The sequence below is a fragment of the Dromiciops gliroides genome, chromosome 2, assembly GCF_019393635.1.
Source record: "Dromiciops gliroides isolate mDroGli1 chromosome 2, mDroGli1.pri, whole genome shotgun sequence".
Taxonomy (NCBI): Eukaryota; Metazoa; Chordata; class Mammalia; order Microbiotheria; family Microbiotheriidae; genus Dromiciops; species Dromiciops gliroides.
Genome location: NC_057862.1, coordinates 234,379,241 through 234,400,593, shown reverse-complemented (window position 1 = coordinate 234,400,593; position 21,353 = coordinate 234,379,241). Strand labels below are relative to the sequence as shown.

Here is a 21,353-nt window from a genome sequence, read left to right as displayed (position 1 = left end):
AGGGGCAGAGGGGACAGGTTCTGTGCCACGAGATGCTCACCAGAAGTGACCCTTTCTATGTCTGGTTGCAGGGAACATTGAATACAGCTGCCCGGCCACAAATGAATGTGAAATCACAAAACGGAGGCGTAAATCCTGCCAGGCATGTCGCTTTATGAAATGTCTCAAAGTGGGGATGCTGAAGGAAGGTAAGAAGCTAGGGGAGGTGGGGACTGGGGTGGCGGAACTTTCTGTGTGCTGACCTCTGACCTCTCTACAGTCTCCAAACTTCCTGGCCCAGGGAGGTCCCTGTGCCCAGCTCTTTGAATTCCTTTCACTGTAGAATTAAGACTTCTGAGCTACTCATACAGGTTTAAGGCAGCATCTGACTCCATGAGGATTATCTGTGATAAGTCCTACCAACAATTCAGGGGCTTCTCCCCTTTTTCCAGGCAGAGAGATGGTTATTGGGGATATGTGGTTTTAAGGTCTTGATTAAAGGTCACCATATTGCTCTTCAGAATCCTGACCCATGCTAGGACTAGATCGTATATAGCTTCCAAGCAATCCCCACTTCAGTTCCCTTTCCCCCTTGAGGTGATGCCTTAATGTAGAAAGAGCACTGGATCTGATGTCACTAGACCTGGGTTCAAATATTACTGTCTGTGTGCCTCAGTTTCCTAACCTGTGAGAGACAGTGTGGTCTAGCAGTTAGAGATTGGGGCTGAGAACCAGTAAGTCTTGGCCTTTGTATGACTTATGACTAGTTGCATGACCCTCTGTACAAATCGCTTAACCCCTCAGTACTCAGGGCATTTCTTAGACTAAAAATTGTAGATAAAATTCCAAACTGAATTGTTAGGAGTTTCCTCATCTGAGTTCTCTATGTTAATAAAACTGCAGGTCCAGTCCCTATCCCTGTCCTTTCTCATCTATAACATGATGAGATTGGAATCAGGTGATGGATGTCCAAGGTTCTTTCCCTACACCACATTGAGTTAGTCCTTTCCCCTTTACACTCTCCATTTCCTGTTCAGACTGAAGGCTGACTTTAAGCCCAGGGAATGTTAAGTGGTCCTTTTACTTTGACAATCCATAGGGAAAAAGATACTCATCCTGGAGAAAGTAGACTGCTATGCTTAGCTGTTTCTGGTCCAAGATGATACTGCCTCTCCTCCTTTTTCCCTTGGCTCTTTTTTCTTCCAACTCTCCTTTTTGTCTCCTTCCTCCCTTCTCTCTTTCCCATTTCTTTCCTTATTTCTGTTCCTCTACTTTTCTCTTTCCTATCTCTTTTTAATTCTTTTTTTCTTGTCTCTATCTTACCTCCAACTTCCCTTATTGGTTTGCTCCATGTTCCTTAAACAGTGCTCAGTCCCTTTTTTCTTCCTTCCTTCCTTCCTTTCTTTCTCTGTTCCTTTTTTATTTATTTATTTATTTATTTCCTTCTTTCTTTTTCTCCCTTCCTCCCTTTCTTCCTCTTTCTTTCTTTCTTTCTTTCTTTCTTTCTTTCTTTCTTTCTTTCTTTCTTTCTTTCTTTCTTTCTTTCTTTCTTTCTTTTTTCTTTTTTCTCCCTTCTCTATTCAAAGTAAACCTCTGGGAATTCAGTGGCAATTAAATACATTCTTATGGATTGACTTCAAGGCTTCATGGTCTAGGATTCCCTCTGGAATGTGAAAAAGCAGGAGTGTGTGGGGGGTAGGGGGAGGTGAGGAGGAGGGGAGAGATGGAAAAAGGCTTGAGTGCTGCCTGCTGCATCATGCTACCTATCCCTATATAGCTGCCTCATCTTATCCTCTTGAGATCCAGTGAGTTTTCTGGATTTGAGCCTTCTGAAGCAACAAAGGTCACCAAGGTCATTCCTTCCACCTTCCCTATCTGAATGTGTGTGTTTAGGGGCCATGAGGAAGGGGTAGAAAAGTCAGTGCTGGAACCGAAAATAAGAAGATAATTTGCCATTGTGAGGAGGGAATGTAGTTTACCTAACAGTATGGAAAGAAGTGGGGTCAAATGTTGAAAACTATCTCTTACATATAACTAGAAAATAATAAAATACTTTCATGATTAAAAAAAGAAAGAAGTGGGGTGGGTAAAGAGAGAAAAAAAGAAGAGAGGGGAATGAGATTATTTCAGGTGCTCCTGGAAAAAAACAACACAGATCCTGTCATAGTCTCTCCTGCTTACTTGATTTAAAGCAGGAAACCTGGGGATCTCTTCTTATCACCATCTTGTGATGCAGGTGGAGATACATCATTTCTAGATTATATGTTTTTATTTATTTTTAAATTTTAATTAAAAATTTTTCTCAATTACATGTAAAGATATTTTTTGAGTTCCAAATTTTTCTCCCACTCTCCTTTCCCTCTCCCTCACTAGGCCAACAAGCAATCTGATATAGATTATACATTACAATCATGTTAAGCATATTTCCACATTAATCAGAACAAAAGGAAAAAATGCAAGAAAGAATAAACAAGATCAATAACAAAAAGGCAACAACAAAAGTGAAAATAGTATGCTTCAATATACATTCAGACTCCATCATTCTTTTTCTGGATGTGAAGAGCATTTTCTACCATAAGTTTTTTGGCATTGTCTGGGATCATTGCATTGCTGAGAAGAGTTAAGTCTATCATGGTTGCTTATCATACAATGTTGTTGGTACTGTGTACAATGTTCTCTTGGTTTTGCTCATTTCACTCAGCATCAATTCATGTAAGTCTTTCCATGTTTTTCTGAAATCCATCTGCTTATCATTTCTTACAGCACAATAATATTCCATTATATTCATATACCACACCTTGTTCAGTCATTTCCCAATTGTGGGCATCTCCCCAATTCCCAATTTTTTTGCTATCACAAAAAAAGCAGCTATAAGCATTTTTGTACATGTGGGTCCCTTTCCCTTTCTATGATCTCTTTGGGATACAGACCTAATAGTGGTATTCCTAGGTCAAAGGGTATGCACAGTTTTATAGCCCTTTGGACAATGGTTCCAAATTGCTCTCCAGAATGGATGGATCAGTTCACAGCTCCACCAACAGTGCATTAGTGTTCCAATTTTCTCACATTTTCTCCAACATTTATCATTTTCCTTTTTTGTCTTATCAGCCAATTGGATATGTATGAGGTGTTACCTCAGAATAGTTTTAATTTGCATATCTCTAATCAGTAGTGGTTGAGAACATTTTTTTCATATAGCTGTAGATAGTTTTAATTTCATCATCTGAAAACTGCCTGTTCATATCCTTTGACCATTTCTCAGCTGGGGAATGCCTTGTATTCTTGTATATTTGATTCAATCCTCTATATATTTTAGATATGAGACCTTTATCAGAAACACTGTCTGTAAAAATTGTTTCCCAGCTTTTTGCTTTCCTTCTAATCTTGTTTGCATTGGTTTTGTTGGTTACATGTTTTTAAAGTAATAATAATAATACCTACCATTTATGTAGCACTTACTAAGTACCAGGCACTATGTTAAGTACTTCACAATTTTCATCTCTTTTGATCCTCACAACAACCCTGGGAGGTCGGGGCTATAATTATCTCCATTTTACGCATGAAATCACACAGCTGGTCAGTGTCTGAGGCTGGATGTGAATTCAGGTATTCTTGCCTACAGGCCCAGTGTTCTATCCACAGCCCCATAGAATCTACCATGACATTGTACATACATGAAACCTTTACTTTTAACAGGTTTTCACAACTATCATTTCATTTTTTTCTTCTCCACACATCTTGGAGAGGTAGTGTGGCATGATGGGTTGAGAGCTGGTATAGGAATCAGAAAGATCTGTGTTCAAATTCCATATCTAATCCATACTGCTTGTGTGACTCTGGGTAAATCATTTAAACTTCCTGTGGCCTAGGCAACTGCCTAAGATTATAAGTCACTGAAAAAGTACCAATCTGAATTTGTAGTGGATATTCCTCATCTGAACATTCTCTTAAGATAAAAACAGAGGGCTAGCCAGAAGAAAAAAAAATAACAAAATCACACACAGCTTTATTGGGTAGATCTAGTTCATTTTTATTTCATGGGTTTGGGAAATCGGGCCCAAAGAAATTAAGTGACATGTCCAAGCTCACTCAACTCAACAGACTTAATTATTTTAATAATTTAACCCGTTGGTTAAAAAAAAACCCACACACAACACTATCTATCTTTAGTTGTATGTGACTCTTTATGACCCCATTTGGGGTTTTCCTGACAAAGATATTGGTTGAAAACCCCCCCACTATCTATCTATCTTTAATCATGTGCAACTCTTTGTGACCCCATTTAGTGTTTTCCTGGCAAAAATACTGGAGTGGTTTGCCATTTTCTTCTCCAGCTCATTTTACAGACAAGGAACTGAAGCAAACAAGGTTATGTGACTTGTCCAGAGTCACACAGCTAGTAAGTGTCTGAGGCCAGATTTGAATTCAGGAAGGTGAGTCTTCCTGACTCCAGGCTGGGTGTTTTATTCATTATCCCACCTAGCTGCCCTTAAACACACACACACACACACACACACACACACCCCACAAAACAACCATGGTGGAATTGTATGCATAATTCTTTCAAAGAATTCCAGGTGTTTCATATACTTGCCTCTTGGTCCTTACCATAACTATAACAGGAGTTATTAACCTGGGGTTCATGGACATCTCCATGAGTCTATGGAAAATTTCAGGGTGTTCTTGAACTTTGATGGGAAAAAATTACACCTTTGTTTTCACTTACCTCTACCTGAAATGTAGCACTTCTTTCAATTATGAATATAGGCAACAAATTATTATTTTAGAAGGGGTACATGGGTTTCACCAAGACACAAAAAAGGGTTAAAGATTTTGAGAGGACAGTGATTAAAACTTTAGAGCTACCAGTAATCTCAGAGAACATCAAGGATAATCATGTCTTTTGGTTTACAGATGGAAAAACTGAGTTACCAGAGAGGTGATTTTTGCCCCAGGTCACACAGCTCTTGGTGACAGAGACAGGATTAGAACCAAGGTCCCCTGACTTTTGGTCTCTTGCAAAGGAGAGAAGAGGGTATGGATGAGAGTTAAAGAGGGGAGGATGTGTAAATGAAGGAGAATGAGTTTGGGAGTGTGAGGAAGAAGGACTGATCATTGGAGTAAGAAAGGATGAGAGAGCGTGAAACAGAGAAAGGAGACTCCCCCCTGTAAATCCCTGGAGATTCATGACATGCTGAAGATGGATTCTCAGTAAGAGCTACCTGGTGCTGGGAAGAGAGAAGGGGAGCTTTATAAAGGCCCTGCAGTAAAGGGGAAAGGAAGAAGAGGGGGTGGAAGGGGATGAAGATGCACAAAGGAAAGGGAGGAAGGTTGTTGAGCTCCCAATCAATAGGCAACAGCTCAGATATCCGGCTGGGCCACTTTATTTAAAAGAACAGTGATCAATGCTGTGTATCTGGGGCAGGGGAGTGAAGGGGTGGGTGGAGACAAGGAAGGGGGTGGGGAGAAAACTTAGGAGAAATCCAGTCTCTTTGAGGGGAGGCTTTAGAGCACAGCTTCTTAAACTGTGGGTCATAACCCCAAATGGAGTTGAGTAACTGAATGTGGGGGTCATGAGAAATTTGGTAACAGTAAAAGGTTATTTTATATACCTACATACCCAGGTCTGTGTAAAAATTTCTTGGGTGAAAAGGGGTTATGAGTGGAAAAAGTTTAAGAAGCCCTGGTCTATACTCTAGCTTTTTAATTTAAATTGTATTTTTAAATTTTTTTTCCAATTATGTGTAAAGATATCTTTTCGAATTCTAAAATTTTCTCCCATCCTCCCCTTCCTCTCCCCTTCTGAGGCCAGCAAGAAATCTGATTATAGGCTATACATTACAATCATATTAAATATATTTCTACATTAGTCATGTTGTAGGAGAAGGATCAGAATAAAAAGAAAAAACGCAAGAAAGAATAAACAAGAACAATAACAAAAAAGCAACAACAAAAGTAAAAATAGTATGCTTCAATCTGCATTGATTCCACAGTTCTTTTTCTGGATATGGAGTAAACCTTAGCTTCTTAAACTGCATAACTGAATTGAGGGTCATGAAAAAGTTGGCAACAGTAAAAGGTTATGTATACCAATTTTATATACCCACATACCCAAGGTGGCACAAAAATTTCTCAGGTGAGGGGGCAGCTAGGTGGTACAGTAGATAGAGCACCAGCCCTGGATTCAGGAAGACCTGAGTTCAAATGCGGCCTCAGACACTTGGCACTAGCTATGTGACCTTGGGCAAGTCACTTAACCCTTATTGCCCTGCAAAATAAATGAATGAATGAATAAGCAAATAAGCAAATAAATAAATAAAAATTTAAAAAAATTTTCTCAGGTGAAAAGGGGTCGAGAGTGGAAAAAGTTGAAGAAACCCTGCTTTAGAGTACAGGATACTTAGGGCTTGAGCCCAGTTGTCTTAAGACTTCTTATATACCATGATGTTGTACTTAGGTCAGCCCCAGGGGAGAGGGCAATGATTGGGGGTTTGTGCCTTAGCGACAAGTGAGCCTTTGAGGTCTGGAGACAGGTGAGACTTGGGAATGCTTTTAGAGGCAGGTCTGCTAAGGGAAGGACTCAGCATTACCAGCAGGAGAAAAGTCTTTCAAGGGAGATAGAAAAAAGGTCTCTCCAGGGTCAATTGGACACCTTGGATTGCCTTTCCTTGAAGTAGAGCCGCAGAGTTCTGCCTGTGACCCTAAGAAACTTTTTTCAACTTAGAATAGCTCAGCCTGAAAGAGGAGACAAAAAGACAGTCACCAGAGACCTCAGCACTGGCATCTCCAAATCCGGAGAGGGAAAGACACAAAGGTTCCCCAGTGGACAGAGCAGAGCAACTTTGGTTCAATCTCTTTCCTCACTCATTGCCTGAGCCCCTGCTGACTGGCAGAGAAATCCTGGGATCTGAAGACCCTCAGGGAGCTGTCTCCTTTGGAATCAAGTGCCTTGTTCCCCAGGCTGGGAACCCGCCAGATAGGGGGCTTTTGGCAGCAGCTACTGCTCCGGGCTTTGTTTGGGTGCCTCCTTCTCCCCTCTGCTGGCAGGCAGCGATGCCCTCTGGGAGCAGTACCACGACTAACCCTCCCCTCCCCTCCCAAGGCTGTCACTGAAAGGGAAAACCATTCAATCTTCCCCAAAGACCAAAAAACCTTTCCAAAGCTCATCCCCAGAGGGTTCTTGCCTTTGAAGACCCATGATGGGGAATTTTCAGAGTTCAAGAATGAGTGGAGTACAGATAGCAGGAAACCTGGAGTAGAGGAGGAGGAAACTTGATGCAATGTGCTAGTCTAGGGATCAGAGCTCAGTTCTACCCCTTGATCTCTTTACTTCTCAGTGCCTCAGTTTCCTTCTCTGTAAAACGAAGGCATTAGACTAGATAATTTCTTTTTTTTCCTGATAAAAGTATTTTATTCTTTTCCAGCTACATTGAAAGACAGTTCCCAGCCCTTGTCTATACAAGCTCTCCAATTTCAGATTTTCCCCCTCCCTCCCCTCCCTCTCCCCTCCCCCAGACATCAGGCAATCCAATATAGGTCATATATATATATATGTATATATATATATGTATATATATGTATGTATATGTATATGTATATACACACACATATATATAATAACATTAAACATATTTCTGCACTAGTCATGCCATAAGAGAAAAACCAGAGCAATGAGGAAAAACCTCAAAAGAGAGAAACAACAACACCAAAAACAAAAGAAACAGTATGGTTCAATCAGCAGCCATACTCCACAGTTCTTTTTTTCCCCCTGGATTTGGAGATCCTTTTCCATAATGAGTCCCCTGGAACTCTTCTGCACCATTCCATTGGTGAGAAGAATCTAGTCCACCACGGTAGATCAACACTCAATGTTGATGATACTGTGTACAATGTTCTCCTGGCTCCTCTCATCTCACTCATCATCAGCCCATGCAAGACCCTCCAGGTTTCTCCGAACTCCTCCTGCTCATCGCTTCTTACAACACAATAGTATTCCATTACATTCATATACCACAACTTGTCCAGCCATTCCCCAATTGATGGGCATCCCTTCAACTTCCAATTCCTTGCCACCACATAAAGAGCAGCTATAAATATTTTTGTACATGTGGGTCCTTTTCCCTTTTCCATGACTTTTTTGGGAAAAAGAGCCAAAAGTGGTATTTCTGGGTCAAAGGGTATGCACAGCTTTATAGCCCTTTGGGCATAATTCCAAATTGCTCTCCAGAATGGTTGGATCAGTTCACAGCTCTATCAACAATGCATTAGTGTTCCAATTTTCCCACAGCTTCTCCAACATTTATTATTTTCCTTTTTTGTCATTTTAGCCAATCTGATAGGTGTCAGGTGGTACCTCAGAGTTGTTTTAATTTGCATCTCTCTAATCAATAGTGATTTAGAACATTTTTTTCGTATGGGAATAGATAGCTTTGATTTCTTCATCAGAAAACTGCCTGTTCATATCCTTTGACCATTTCTCAATTGGGGAATGACTTGGATTCTTATAAATTTAATTTAGTTCCCTATATATTTTAGAAATGAGGCCTTTATCAGAAGTACTGGCCATAAAAATTGTTTCCCAGATTTCTGCCTCCCTTCTAATTTTGGATGCATTGCTTCTGTTTGTACAAAACCTTTTTAATTTAATGTAATCAAAATCATCCATTTTGCATTTCATAATATTCTCTATCTCTTGTTTGGTCATAAACTGTTCTCCTTTCCAAAGATCTGAAAAGTAGACTATTCCTTTCTCTCCTAATTTACCTATGGTATCACCTCTTATGTCTAAATCATGTATCCATTTTGACCTTATTTTAGTATAAGGTGTAAGATGTTGGTCTATGCCTAATTTCTGCCATACTATCTTCCAGTTTTCCCAGCAGTTTTTGTCAAATACTGAGATCCTATCCCAAAAGCTGGAGTCTTTGGGTTTATCAAACACTACGTTACTAGTGTCATTTGCTACTGTGTTTCCTGTGCCTAGCCTATTAGACTAGATAATTTCAAGGAGCTCTAATATTCTATGTGCCAAACAACGCTTCCTGGTTTATATTCTAAGTGATGGTGGTGGGCCTGGACCTGTTTGAGGATCAGGAATCATATGGTGATTCTCTCCATGTCCTTTTCCACTTGCCTCTGAAGGGCTCATGTGTGTCTCCCTGCCTTTGTCACTCTTTTTGTCTTCTTCCTCGATCTCCCTCTTGCTCTCTTTCTCTGTCTCTCTCACAACATAGACACATCTAACTATATTGCAAAGTTTTCCATGGCACTTTATCAAACAGTTCTAGGCATTTCTATTCATTCTACTCTCCCCTTTTTTGAACCAAGGGGCAGTATGATATAGTGTAGGGCTTCTTAAACTTTTTCCCCTCATGAACCCTTTTTGCCCAAGAAATTTTTACATGACCCCAGGTATATAGCTATATAAAATAGGTATACAAATCAAATATTTACTACCAAATTTTTCTTGACCTCCACATTCAGTTATGTGACCCCACGTGGGGTCGAGACCTACAGTTTAAGAAGCTTTGACATAGTGGACATGGGACTGGACTTGGAGTCAAGTAGACCTAGATTTGAATATTGCCTTAGACACTAGCTGGGTGACCCAGGACAAATGACTTGACATGCCTCAGCCCCTGTTGGAGCTATTATTTCTTAATTCTTAACTCTCAATGACCGAAGAGAAAAGGTCTAAAAACTTGCTCTTGTGAACACTTTATTGTTCAGTCATTTTTTTCAATCATGTCTGACTCTTCATGACCCTACTTGGAGCTTCCTTCTCCAGCTCGTTTTCCAGATGAGGAAACTAAGGCAAACAGGGATAAATGACTTGTCCAGGGTCACACAGCTAGTAAATATCTGATGCTAGATTTGAACTCAAGAACATGAGTCTTCCTAATTCCAGGCCAAGAAGACCAAGATTCAAATCCTGGTGCCATCACTAATTAACAGTGTGATATTAAGCCAGTTGTTTTAATTCTTTAGGCCTTGTTTATCACCAGGGGTTTCATCTGTATCTCTCTTATGAGGTTGTTTTAAGCTTTGTGAATGCTTTTAAAAAAAAAAGATTTAATTTTAAATTTATGAAATAAAACAAGAATTTCTATGATATAGTCAAATTTTAAAAATATGATTTCACATGATATTGCAGATCTTTTATGCTTTGTAAATTGAGGTGCTATAAAGGGAAGGGGAAGGGAATAAGCATTTATTAAGTACCTGCTATGTGCCAGGCACTGCACTAATCACTTTACAAATATTATCTCCTTTGATTTTCACAAAACCCCTGGAAGATGGTTGTTATTATTATCCCTATTTTATAACTGTAAACTGAGGCAAACAGAGGTTAAATGCCTTGCCCAGAGTCATACAACTAGTACGGATCTGAGATAGAATTTGAACTCAGGTCTTACTGACTCCAAGCCCAGAGCTCTATCTACTGTGCCACCTAGGTACCTCTACTAACTGTGTGAATTATTGTTCCTATCATTATTCTGGGACTTAATCCTAAAGGAAGGAGCTGGATGTATTGCTCTTTATCCCTGGAGGGTCCAAAGCCAGAAGGAAGTAGCTAAGGAGAGGAATAAAGTTCCTCTTTCCAGTGTGTGTATGTGTGTGTGAGAGAGAGACAGAGAGAGACAGAGAGACAGAGACAGAGAGACATAGAGACAGACAGAGAGACAGAGAGACAGAGACAGAGAGAGACAGAGAGAGAGACAGACAGAGAGAGAGACAGAGAGAGAGACAGAGAGAGAGAGAGAGAGAGAGAGAGAGAGAGAGAGAGAGAGAGAGAGAGAGAGAGAGTTGTGTGTTCTTAGGAGAATAAAGGAAAAAGTCCCCCCCTCCCCCCAAATACTCTCCCATTCTCTCCTGGTCTCCAGAATACAGGACAGACTATGAGTTAAGAGTTAAAAAAAACAAAACCAAGGGGCTTTGGGGCACCAGAACTCTCTTTCTGGATGCTTCTAGAATATACATGGACCCCATATCCAGGAATAAAGGAACAGGGATACTATTCACCAAGAATTTTCCAGGATGGTTCCTAAGTTAAAGGGCCAGTTTGGGGATTTAAGGAGGGCTCTGTAGGGCAAAATGACTCTACGACCCTCACTGGAACCCCTTTTTGCTCCCTTTCCTTCTCCTCTTCATCTCTTCTCCCCTCCTCCTTCGGTTTTACCCATGTGTTTTCTAAAAGATATTTGATTTCAGCCAAAGCTGGGCTGACATCCATGCAATATGCTCTCACTCCCTCTTTGTGCTTGCTGGGAAGGATGAGGACTCCTCCGGGGATTCTGGGTAATTGGGTTAGTGGCCAGCTCATGTCAGGAAATTAAAAGGCAGCCCTGATCGGGTTCCTGACTGCATGAGATTTAATGGTTTTGTATTTATAGAGTATTCTGCCTCTAGCCCGTGCCAGAAATATCACTTTTCTGGGCATCCAAATGAAGAAAGAGAATGAGAGACTATTCACTTTTTAAAATTCTTTTTCTTTTCTAACTTACCCCTGTGTTCAGAAACAAACCAACTTTCCGGCACTTCAGAGGATAGGACAGAAGTATAGCTGAGAAACTTTGATGTCAGCATCCTTCTTCATCCTCCCCTGGTTCCCCAACATACATCAGCTTTTAAGAACACAAAACGCCTTAGCATCCCTGAACTCTGGACCATTCAGTCACATTTGCCTGTGATAGGAGAGTATTAACTGAAAAATGCAGTAGATTGGTTTCCTCTCCTTGCCAGGGCTTCCACTTGTTTGGGGAGAATTCCAGTCTGAGTTGAGCATGTATTATAAGGGACTGTGAGCTTTTAATGTTTCAGTGCCTAGAAATCATGGGCTTTGGAAATGGCAGAGACTTTTGTTAGGCAACTTAGTTGGCACATTGGATAGAGCCTGTCTTACTAACTCTGTGATCCTGGAGAAGTCATCTAACCTTTGTTTGCCTCAGTTTCCTTAACTGTAAAATGGAAGTCATAATGGCACTGAGGTTGTTGTGAAGATCAAATAAGATACTTGTAAAGCACTTAGCATAGTTTCTGGCACATAGTAGGTACTATATTAGTGTTTATATGGAGAAGGATAAAGTTCTTCTTTCTAGTGTGAGTGTGTGTGTGTATTAGGAGAATTAAGCCAAATCTCTGCCCCCAAATACTTTCTAGTTCTTTCCTGGTCCCCCCAAAACAGGACAGATTATGAGAGAAGAATGGGTAGCGATAAAAATGGATTTATAAATGTTTGTTCCCTTTACCTTGTCTTTAAATCTAGGGTCCATCTATCTTCTTGCATCTTATTAATAGACGTGGAATACTTTTCCCATTAAATGAAGATTCTCTGAGAGTTATAATAAGCCTTGTGATTCAGAGTACTACAGTACAGGTTAGAAGGTAATATTTTGGTGGTTATTCAATCAACAGATATTGGTTGGGTGCCTTTTTTAAGTCTATCACTCTAAGAAATAAGTATAAGGTATAATACCATAAAGTCATAGGAAGCCTAGATTTTTTTGAGCTGTAAGAGAAGAAGCTTGGGACACATAGGTGAAGTGGATGGAGTGCTGAGACTGAAGTCAGGAAGACTCATCTTCCTGAGTTCAAATCCAGCCTCAGACACTTAGTAGCTGTGGAACCCTGGGCAAGTCACTTAACATTGTTTGCCTCAGTTTCCTCATCTGGAAAATAAACTGGAGAAGGAAATGACAAATCACTCAGGTATCTTTGCCAAGAAAACTTCAAATGGAGTCACAGAGAGTCAGACACAACTGAAAAATGACAACAACAACAACAAAAAAGAGGGGGGAGGGGCAGCTAGGTGGCGCAGTGGATAGAGCACTGGCCCTGGAGTCAGGAGGACCTGAGTTCAAATCCGGCCTCAGACACTTAACACTTACTACCTGTGTGACCCTGGGCAAGTCACTTAACCCCAATTGCCTCACTAAAAAAAAAAAAAAAAAAGAGGGGGGAAAAGCTTAAAGACAGCAGCTGAGTAGAGTGAGTATTAGATTTGGACTCAGAAAGGTATAGGTTGAATCCTGTCTCATCACCGTGTAGTACTGGACTTATGGCTTGCTTACGTGAACCTTAGTTTCCTCATTTTAACAATAATAAAAACAATGATTATAAACATAACAATCATAACTACCTACCTTACAAGTCAGTGCGAGTCTCTGAGATAATCAATTATGTTTCGTAATCTTCAAAAAACTATGTATTTATTATCATCATCAACACTTTGAATAGCTCTTCATAAAAAAATTTTTTTTAAAGAATAGCCCTTCATTTTTATAGAGGAAGTAAATGTGGTAACATGATTATTTTTAAAGCAAATACATCTAGATTTTTATGTCTAAATGAGTTTTTATTCCCTTCGAAGTAGTTTCCTCAGGAAGTTATTCAGGGTATTATTGTCAGTGCTCAAAATATTTTGGGAATTCCACCTTGGGAATTGTCTTTAAAGCCAGCAATGTTTTATTTGGAATAATAGCTACCGTGTATATATTGTTTTACTGTCTTATTTGATCTTCACAGCCACCCTATGAAGTAGGTGCTACTATAATCTTCATTTTTACAGATGAGGAAACTGAGGCTGAGAGAGCTTAAGTGACTTGCCTAGGGTCATGCAGCCAGTAAGCATTTGAGGGAGAATTTGAACACAGGTCTTCTTGATTCCAAGTCTAATGCTCTGCCCACTATGACACCTAGCTGTCTTGAAACATCTGAATTTCTTCAAATCTGGCAAATCTGTGTCTTTTGAGAGTGTAGTTAACTTTTGGAATCCAAATTTAGCCAACCAAATGGGTTTATCAAGCTAGACAATACTATTTGGAGTAAAAAAAAAAAACTTCCTGTGAGTCATGGGATGGTTCATCTTGTGTGGCTCAAATTAATTCTGAGGTCGGTTTTCAAAGAGGCGTTCTGTACATGTTTGAAGTGACAGAAGCATTACTGGAATGAGTCTGACTCCCAAGGGGAGGAGAACACTCATTCAGCTGTACATACGCTTGGACACATACATGCTCATACACTAATGCACACTACTGAGGGTGGGAAGAGGTGACTTTCATTGCCTTTTTAATTTTTTAAATTTTTTGCAGGGCAATGAGGGTTAAGTGACTTGCCCAGGGTCACACAGCTAGTTAAGTGTCAAGTGTCTGAGGTTGGATTTGAACTCAGGTCCTCCCAAATCCAAGGCCAGTGCTTTATCCACTGTGCCACCTAGCTTCCCCCTTTCATTGCTTTTTTAACACTGATCTACCCTCAAGTTTCTGACAGTCTAGTTGGGAAGACTACCTATAAATTTTTGAAATTAAAAAAACAAACTAGGGAAGAAATCTAGGCAGTTAGGTGGCATGAAGTGCATGGAGTACTGGACTTGGAGTCAGGAAGACCTGAGATCAAATCTAGCTTCACACACTTAGTAGCTGTGTGACCCTGGGCAAGTCACTTCACCCTGTTTGCCTCAGTTTCCTCATCTGTAAAATGAGATGGAGTTGGAAATGGCAAACCATTCCAGTAAAACCCCAAACTGGACACAACTGAACAAAAACAAAAAGAAAGAGATCACAGTGTAAACAGTGTGTATTTGGCCATGAAAATGAATATGCCCATAGGAGGCAAAATATCAATAGTAGAGATCTGTTGAACCTTTTCATAGTTCATAACTCTCTCCACTATCCTTGTGAATATAAGGTTTGAACCTAAAGACAATTAGACTTTAGATCCTTTCTCAGATGCTTATGAGTTGTGTGACTCTGGGCAAGTCACTTAACCTCTCTGATATTCATTTTCTTCATCAGTAAAAACAAAAAGGGGGCAGCTAGATGGTGCAGTGGACAGAGCATGGGCCCTGGAGTCAGGAGTACCTGAGTTCAAATCTGGCCTCAGACACTTAACACTTACTAGCTGTGTGACCCTGGGCAAGTCACTTAACCCCAATTGCCTCACTAAAACAAAAACAAAACAAAACAAAGTAAAAACAAAAAGGGGGGATAATAACAGCATCTAACTCACAGGATGTTTTGGTGGGGATATATAGCTAATATTTTTATATTGCTTTAAGGTTCACAAAGTACTTCAGATATATGATCTCCTTTGATCCCCACAATAACTCTGTTAGGTTGATTGCTATCATTATCCACATTTTACAGATGAGGGAACTGAGGCAGAGAAGTCTTCCCAGGGTCCCACAACTCATAATTGTCTGAGGCAAGATGTAAACTCAGGTCTTCCTGAGATACTATTGAATGGGAGAAGACAAAGGTGCCATGGTGGTCAGTTATGGGGATGGTAGGGATTTCTGGTCAAGTACTGTATTTGAGAAGAGAGAGTCCCCTAAGGAAAAGTGCCACCTATTCCTGACCCTCACTCATATCTATGATTATCTTGAATATGGTTTTCCTCGGGTAGACAAAGCAGGCACTTAGGAGGAAGGAGGTTGCAAGGGGAGAGAGAGCAGTAAGCATGTTGATTGGGACATTTCAGGCTTCCTGACTGGTGAGGGGTTTAGCTCAATTCCTACCAATTCATTAGCTTTTGATCAGCTCCAATATGAAGCGATGTGAGCCCTATAACTCAACCTGACAGCTGCCACTGGGATAGGCCCACAGTGCCTACCATCCAGGGCTGTGCTTCACAAGCTATCGCAAATTATTTTTAGGTCTGAGGAATAAAAGAAACTTAAACTGACTCCCCCTTCATACACCACCCCTCAAGCCCCATCCCCAGCACACTTGGCTATTTTTATTTCCAAAAGACTGGGATCTATTCCAGCTGTGGGAAAGAAAAAAAAAGAAAGAATGAAAGAAGTGGAAAGGGGGAGGGTGGCGGGGGAAGCAGGAATTATTTTACTTCCATTAAGAAAAAAAAGTCAGAAGCCTGATGTTATCAAGGGAGCGAGTGGACATTTGATCCAGAACTTGCCAGGCAGACATGCCTGCATTGCTCTGACGTGGCCTGATGATAGGAAGGTTTTGGAAAGATCAGCAAATCAGGGATGTACTGCAGAGGCCCAGGCTGGCAGGATTCCCCTTCCAGAGAAACTCCGGCCTGGTCCCATAACAGTGATCCAGGCACAGAAGTTAGAATTAGGGAAATAGGGAGGGGATTGATCAACCTAGGAGCCTCCCTCCTAGGGGCCCAGGATGAGGATAGAAAGGAGGCTTTTGGTCAAAGGCTGAAACCCCCATCTAAGGAGTTGGAGAGAGACAACCTTGGGGTGGGGGGAGGTCTTTTCCCTCTAGTTCTGTGCACAAGTTTAGGTTGGGATTATTTGTTCATTGGCACAAAACCTTCCCTGTTGATCCTGAGTCAGAATAAAACAGGGCTGTGTCAGTGAGAACCTAAAGCAGCCCCTAGAGGTCCAGGTTCATCCAAGGTCCCTTGGATGATGGAGTTTCATGGTGAATGCTGCCTCGGAAATCAGAGGACCTGGGTTTGATTCTTGCCTTTGACTTGTATGACCTCGGGCAAAAGTCACTTAACCTCCTGGAGGCTCATCTCTGTAACCCTAGGCTTGTGGTCTGATGAGGCAGATTTAAAAGGCCCCCAAGTTCAAGTAAATCTGACCCTGGACTGATCCTAAGAACATTATTTCTGATCAAATCATGCCCCACCCCAACCAGTCCGACTTAAATGATCACAGGCTACACATGCACATATTTTACAAAGAAAGTCTACGTGCCTGATAGAACCTCTGTCTTCCCCTGTGACACCAATGCCAAGATGGGCTCTCCCATTGTCTGTTCAGGTCTAGAACTATTTCTAGGGGCTTGGAGGGGGCAGGACTTGGATAACCTCTAAGGTCTCTGACAGTTCTGTGGTTCTTTGGTATTCATTGCTTTAAGGAGCATCAATCAGGTATGTGAAAAGGAGATGTGAATGAAATTAACTGGCCAAGGTCTTGGATGAGCAGGGCTTTATACTGTCCCACTCTTGTAGGTGGGGGTGGTAAAAAAAAGAATCTACTTGGGGTTCTCTTATCTCCGTTAGTGCAATGAAGCCTTTTATGTCCCCTAATCTGATTGAGGATCCCAAATGCCTCTAAGCAACCTGTGTAGCCATTTTCCTTCTGTGTCCTTTGCAATTGTGCTATAGTCTTCTCTGCGTCACTCTAGGGAAAACAGAAAGCCAATCCCCCTCCTTCCCCCTTCCCTCCCTCCCTCCTTCTCTCCTCTCTTTTCCCTGACTACATCTCACAGAAACTGAAGGTGCCCCCAGGGAATGTCCAATCCGGCTGCCTTTAAAGGAGCCTCCTACCTTCCAAAGAACACGCTGGACATTTTTTTTTTCCCTTCTTCTTCTATTAGAATCCCAGAGGCCATCAGGAGGAAAAAGAAGGGCTAAGCTAGTAAATGTGGTGGGGAGGAAACAGAACATAAAAGAATGAGTCACAGACACACACTGTGCTCTCCAAGTTTAGAGTTAGGTGGTCTGAGATTGCACAGAAGAGGAAGGATTGAAACTATGCCCGGAAAGATGCCTAGATAAGCAGACGAGGTACCAAGGGCATTCCAGGCAAGGTGAACCTAACACAAGCCTCTTGTCCCCTGCAAACTGTGTTCAGTATGGGAATAGCTACTAGCTAAGGGGCTTCCCTGTCTTGGGACTTGCAGATGCCTCTCAGATCCACTTGTCCAGCCCTAGCTTCTTTCCTGACCTCCAGTTTCATATTTCCAACTGCCTTTTGGACATCTTGAACTGGATGTCCCATAAACATCTTAAACTCAATATATCCAAAATCAAATTCATTATCTTCTCCTCTCCCCACTGCCCAGCCTTCCCCTCTTCCTAACTTCCCTATTATTGTCAATGGCACCACAATTCTCCTAGTCACCCAGGCTGGCAACTTAGATGTCATCCTTGACTCCTCATGCTCTCTCACCTCCTCTCATCCAAACAGTGGTCAAGTCTTGTTTCCACCTTTATCACTTCTTTCATACTTACCCCTTCTCTCCTCTGACACAGAGACTACCTTAGTGTAGGACCTTATCCCTGCATACCACAGCCTGCTGTGTTCTTTGTCTCTTCCTACTCCAAGCCATTCTCCACTCAGCTGCCCAACTGGTCTTCCTAAAATGCAAATCTTACTGTTCGCTGCCCCTATGTCCCACTCCATAAACTTCAGGGAATCCCTATTACCTCCAAGATCAAACATAAAATCCTCTAGTTGGATTTCAAAGCCCTTCATAAGCCAAGTCCTCCTTACTTCTCCAAACTTCTGACACCTTATACCAATGCAATCTAGTTAACACTATCCTTGCTGTCCCTTGCTCCCAATACTCCCTCTCCTGACTCTGAATATTTTCACTGTCCATCCCCTATGCCTGGAGTGTTCTTCCTCTACATTTCTGCCCCTTGGTTTTCCTGGCTTCCTTCAGTTCTCAGCTAAAGTGCCTCCTTTTACAAGAAGTCTTTCCCAGGCCTCCTTAATTTTAGTGCCTTCCCTCTGAGAGACCCCCCCCCACACACAAACACACACACACACAGTTTATCCTGCATATATCTTGTTTGTACACAATTGTTTACATGTGGTCTCTTTCATTAGCATGGGAGATCCTTGAGAGTAAGGACTGCCTTTTGCCTTTCTTTGAATCTCCAGTGATTAATAATAGTACCTGGCACATAGTAGGTGCTTATTACTAGTTAACTGACTGATTTTCATATCACACTATCAACTCATATTTGAAGTCCACTAAAACCTCCAGATCTTTTCCAGACAAACTCTTGTCTACCAGGCTTTGACCATTTTGTCTTTTTCTTTTTTTTTTTTTTTGCAGGGCAATGGGGGTTAAGTGACTTGCCCAGGTTCACACAGCTAGTAAGTGTCAAGTGTCTGAGGCCAGATTTGAACTCAGGTACTCTTGAATCCAGGGTTGGTGCTTTATCCACTGTGCCACCTAGCTGCCCCCCCCCCCTTTGTCTTTTTGAAGCTGATTTCTTTCTTTCTTTTTCTTTCTTTTTTTTTTTTTTGCAGGGCAATGAAGGTTAAGTGACTTGCTCAGGGTCACACAGCTAGTAAGTGTCAAGTGTCTAAGGTCGGATTTGAACTCAGGTCCTCCTGAATCCAGGGCCAGTGCTTTATCAACTGTACCACCTAGCTGCCTCTGAAGTTGATTTCTTTAACTAGAGTGAAAGACTTTGCATTTATCCCTCTTAAATTTTCTTATTAAATTCTGCTCCATGCTCCATACTCTCAAATTTGTTGTTTGTAAATTTGACAAGTAAGCCATCTATGTCTTTATTCAAGTCACTATTTAGAATAATAATAATAATAATAATTAGCACAGATCCCTATGTTTCATTCCTGCCTTCCTGACATACTCTAGACCAAACATCATTTTATGGTCATTAGTTATATTAAGACTCAATTTCTCCCTCTATAGGGGCAACTACACTTGTTTACCCTCTTCATAAGTTTACCATCAAATTCTAAGAGTTAGGAAAAAAGATTAAAATCTAGAAGTGGAGGGGCAGCTAGGTGGTACAGTGAATAAAGCATCAACCCTGGATTCAGGAGGACCTGAGTTCAAACCTGACCTCAGACACTTGACATTAACTAGCTGTGTGACCCTGGGCAAGTCATTTAACCCTCATTGCCCCGCAAAAATAAATTAAAAATAAATAGATAGATAAATGAATGAATGAATGAATAAAAAAATTAATCTAGAAGCAGAACAGGTTATCTAGTCGAACCCCTTTATTATACAAAGGAAAAAATGAGATCTAGAGAAAGGAATGACTTGCATATGGTTACATGGAAAGCAAATGGGAAAGATGGAATTCCAAACCAGACCCTCTGACTCCAAGTCCAGTGTACTGTTGGCTATACCAGGTTGCTTGGCAACCATCTGAGAAGGCAGTCTTATAATAACAATAACAACAAAAACAAAAACAACAGCAGTAGCTAGTATTTATAATTATTATCTCATTCAGTCTGCACAAAAACCTTGAGAAATAGGTGCTATTATTATCCCCATATTACAGATGGAGAAACTGAGGTAAACAGAAGTGACTTGCCCAAGGTCACAAAGCTAGTGTCTGAGGTCCAATTTGATCTCAAATATTCCTGACTCCAGGCCTGGCACTCTATTCACTGGGCCACCTAGCTGCTAATTCTTTTAGCAGTGTTTTGCTGTAAGTGCATGTTGGCAGTGAGGTGATAAGGCAGATACTACACCTGGAATCATGAAGACCTGAATTCAAATCCTGCCTCAGGCACTTACTAGCTATGTGACTCTAGGCAAGTCATTTAATCTCTCAGCCTCTGTGTCCTCATCTGTAAAATTGGATCAATAATAGCATCTTTCTTTCAGTGTTGTGAGGTTCAAACAAGATAACATGTAAAGTGCCTTGCAAAGCTTAAAGTGTTTTATAAATGCTAACTATAAGTATTATTGTTGTTGTTATTAATTATTCTTACTCATCTTATGGCTTGTTTCCTTTTCTGGGTATCTATGCCTTTTTTAATCAAAGGTCCCTGTCCCTGTAAGTTGACTTTATTAGACAAAAAACCTCTTATATTGACTTTCTGCTTTGAAAGAATGAATGTTAGTGAATGAGGGAAACGAGGGGGACAGGAACTCTATTACTGGTAAGGTTTGATTGGGTCTAGCTGTAGCACTCCCATGAATCTTAGCAGCTAGCATGGTGGGGTTTCAATTCTGGGAATACTTTGTTACTGTTCACAAAGGATGACGTTGGTGGCTCTGTAACAGACACTTTGTATTTTAGTGTGTTTCTTTTCCGCCAACGGCATAGGGCATTATATGTGGGAATTTTGATCCAAGAGTTGGTGCACATGGGAGTTGGTCCTACAGTGGGAAGGCAGAGAAATGGTTGGCATTTGCATAGTCCTTTAATCCTGCAACGTGCTAACAGAGATGGATTACACAGTCTAAGTAGCAGGTCTGTAACTCTTAAGCTTATGGAAAATCCTGGTTCAGCTCCTTTCAGCGTCAGCAACAGCCGTCACCCTCCAGGGCACATAAGCTGGGTGCCAAGCCGTTAGTTCACCTGTAGGCCAAGAAGGGTTCTTTTAGATGAGACCTTTGAGGAGGAATAGGGATTGCCCCAGTATTCAAACCCAGATTTCCTTGAGTGTGAAGTGACCTGGTCAGCTCCAGAATTGTGGCAGTGCATTCTACTACCTCTAGAGGGAACTACTGAAATAGGACCAATCCACCCCCACACCCCAAGAAGCACTTGACTAGTCCTTATCAGAGGGGACTTTCTATATACACTTAACTAAACACATCCCTTTACTTTATACTGCCCTCTTTGCCCTTAGGGAACTTCATTCAGTGCTTAGAGTCCTCTGGGAATGGGTAAGAGCTCAAGTTTATATATTGTGGATAAGGGCTAGACTTGGAGTTGCATCCTGC

The 21,353-nt window shown here is 41.2% G+C and overlaps 1 protein-coding gene across 1 annotated transcript in view; it reads left to right on the top strand.

Annotated features, from left to right (window-relative positions):
- Positions 1-21,353, top strand: part of ESRRB (estrogen related receptor beta) — a 153,556-nt gene that overhangs the window by 93,716 nt on the left and 38,487 nt on the right. Inside the window, exon 3 of the mRNA XM_043987574.1 lies at positions 72-188. Coding sequence (XP_043843509.1) covers positions 72-188 — 117 coding nt within the window. The remainder of the gene's footprint in view (positions 1-71; positions 189-21,353) is intronic.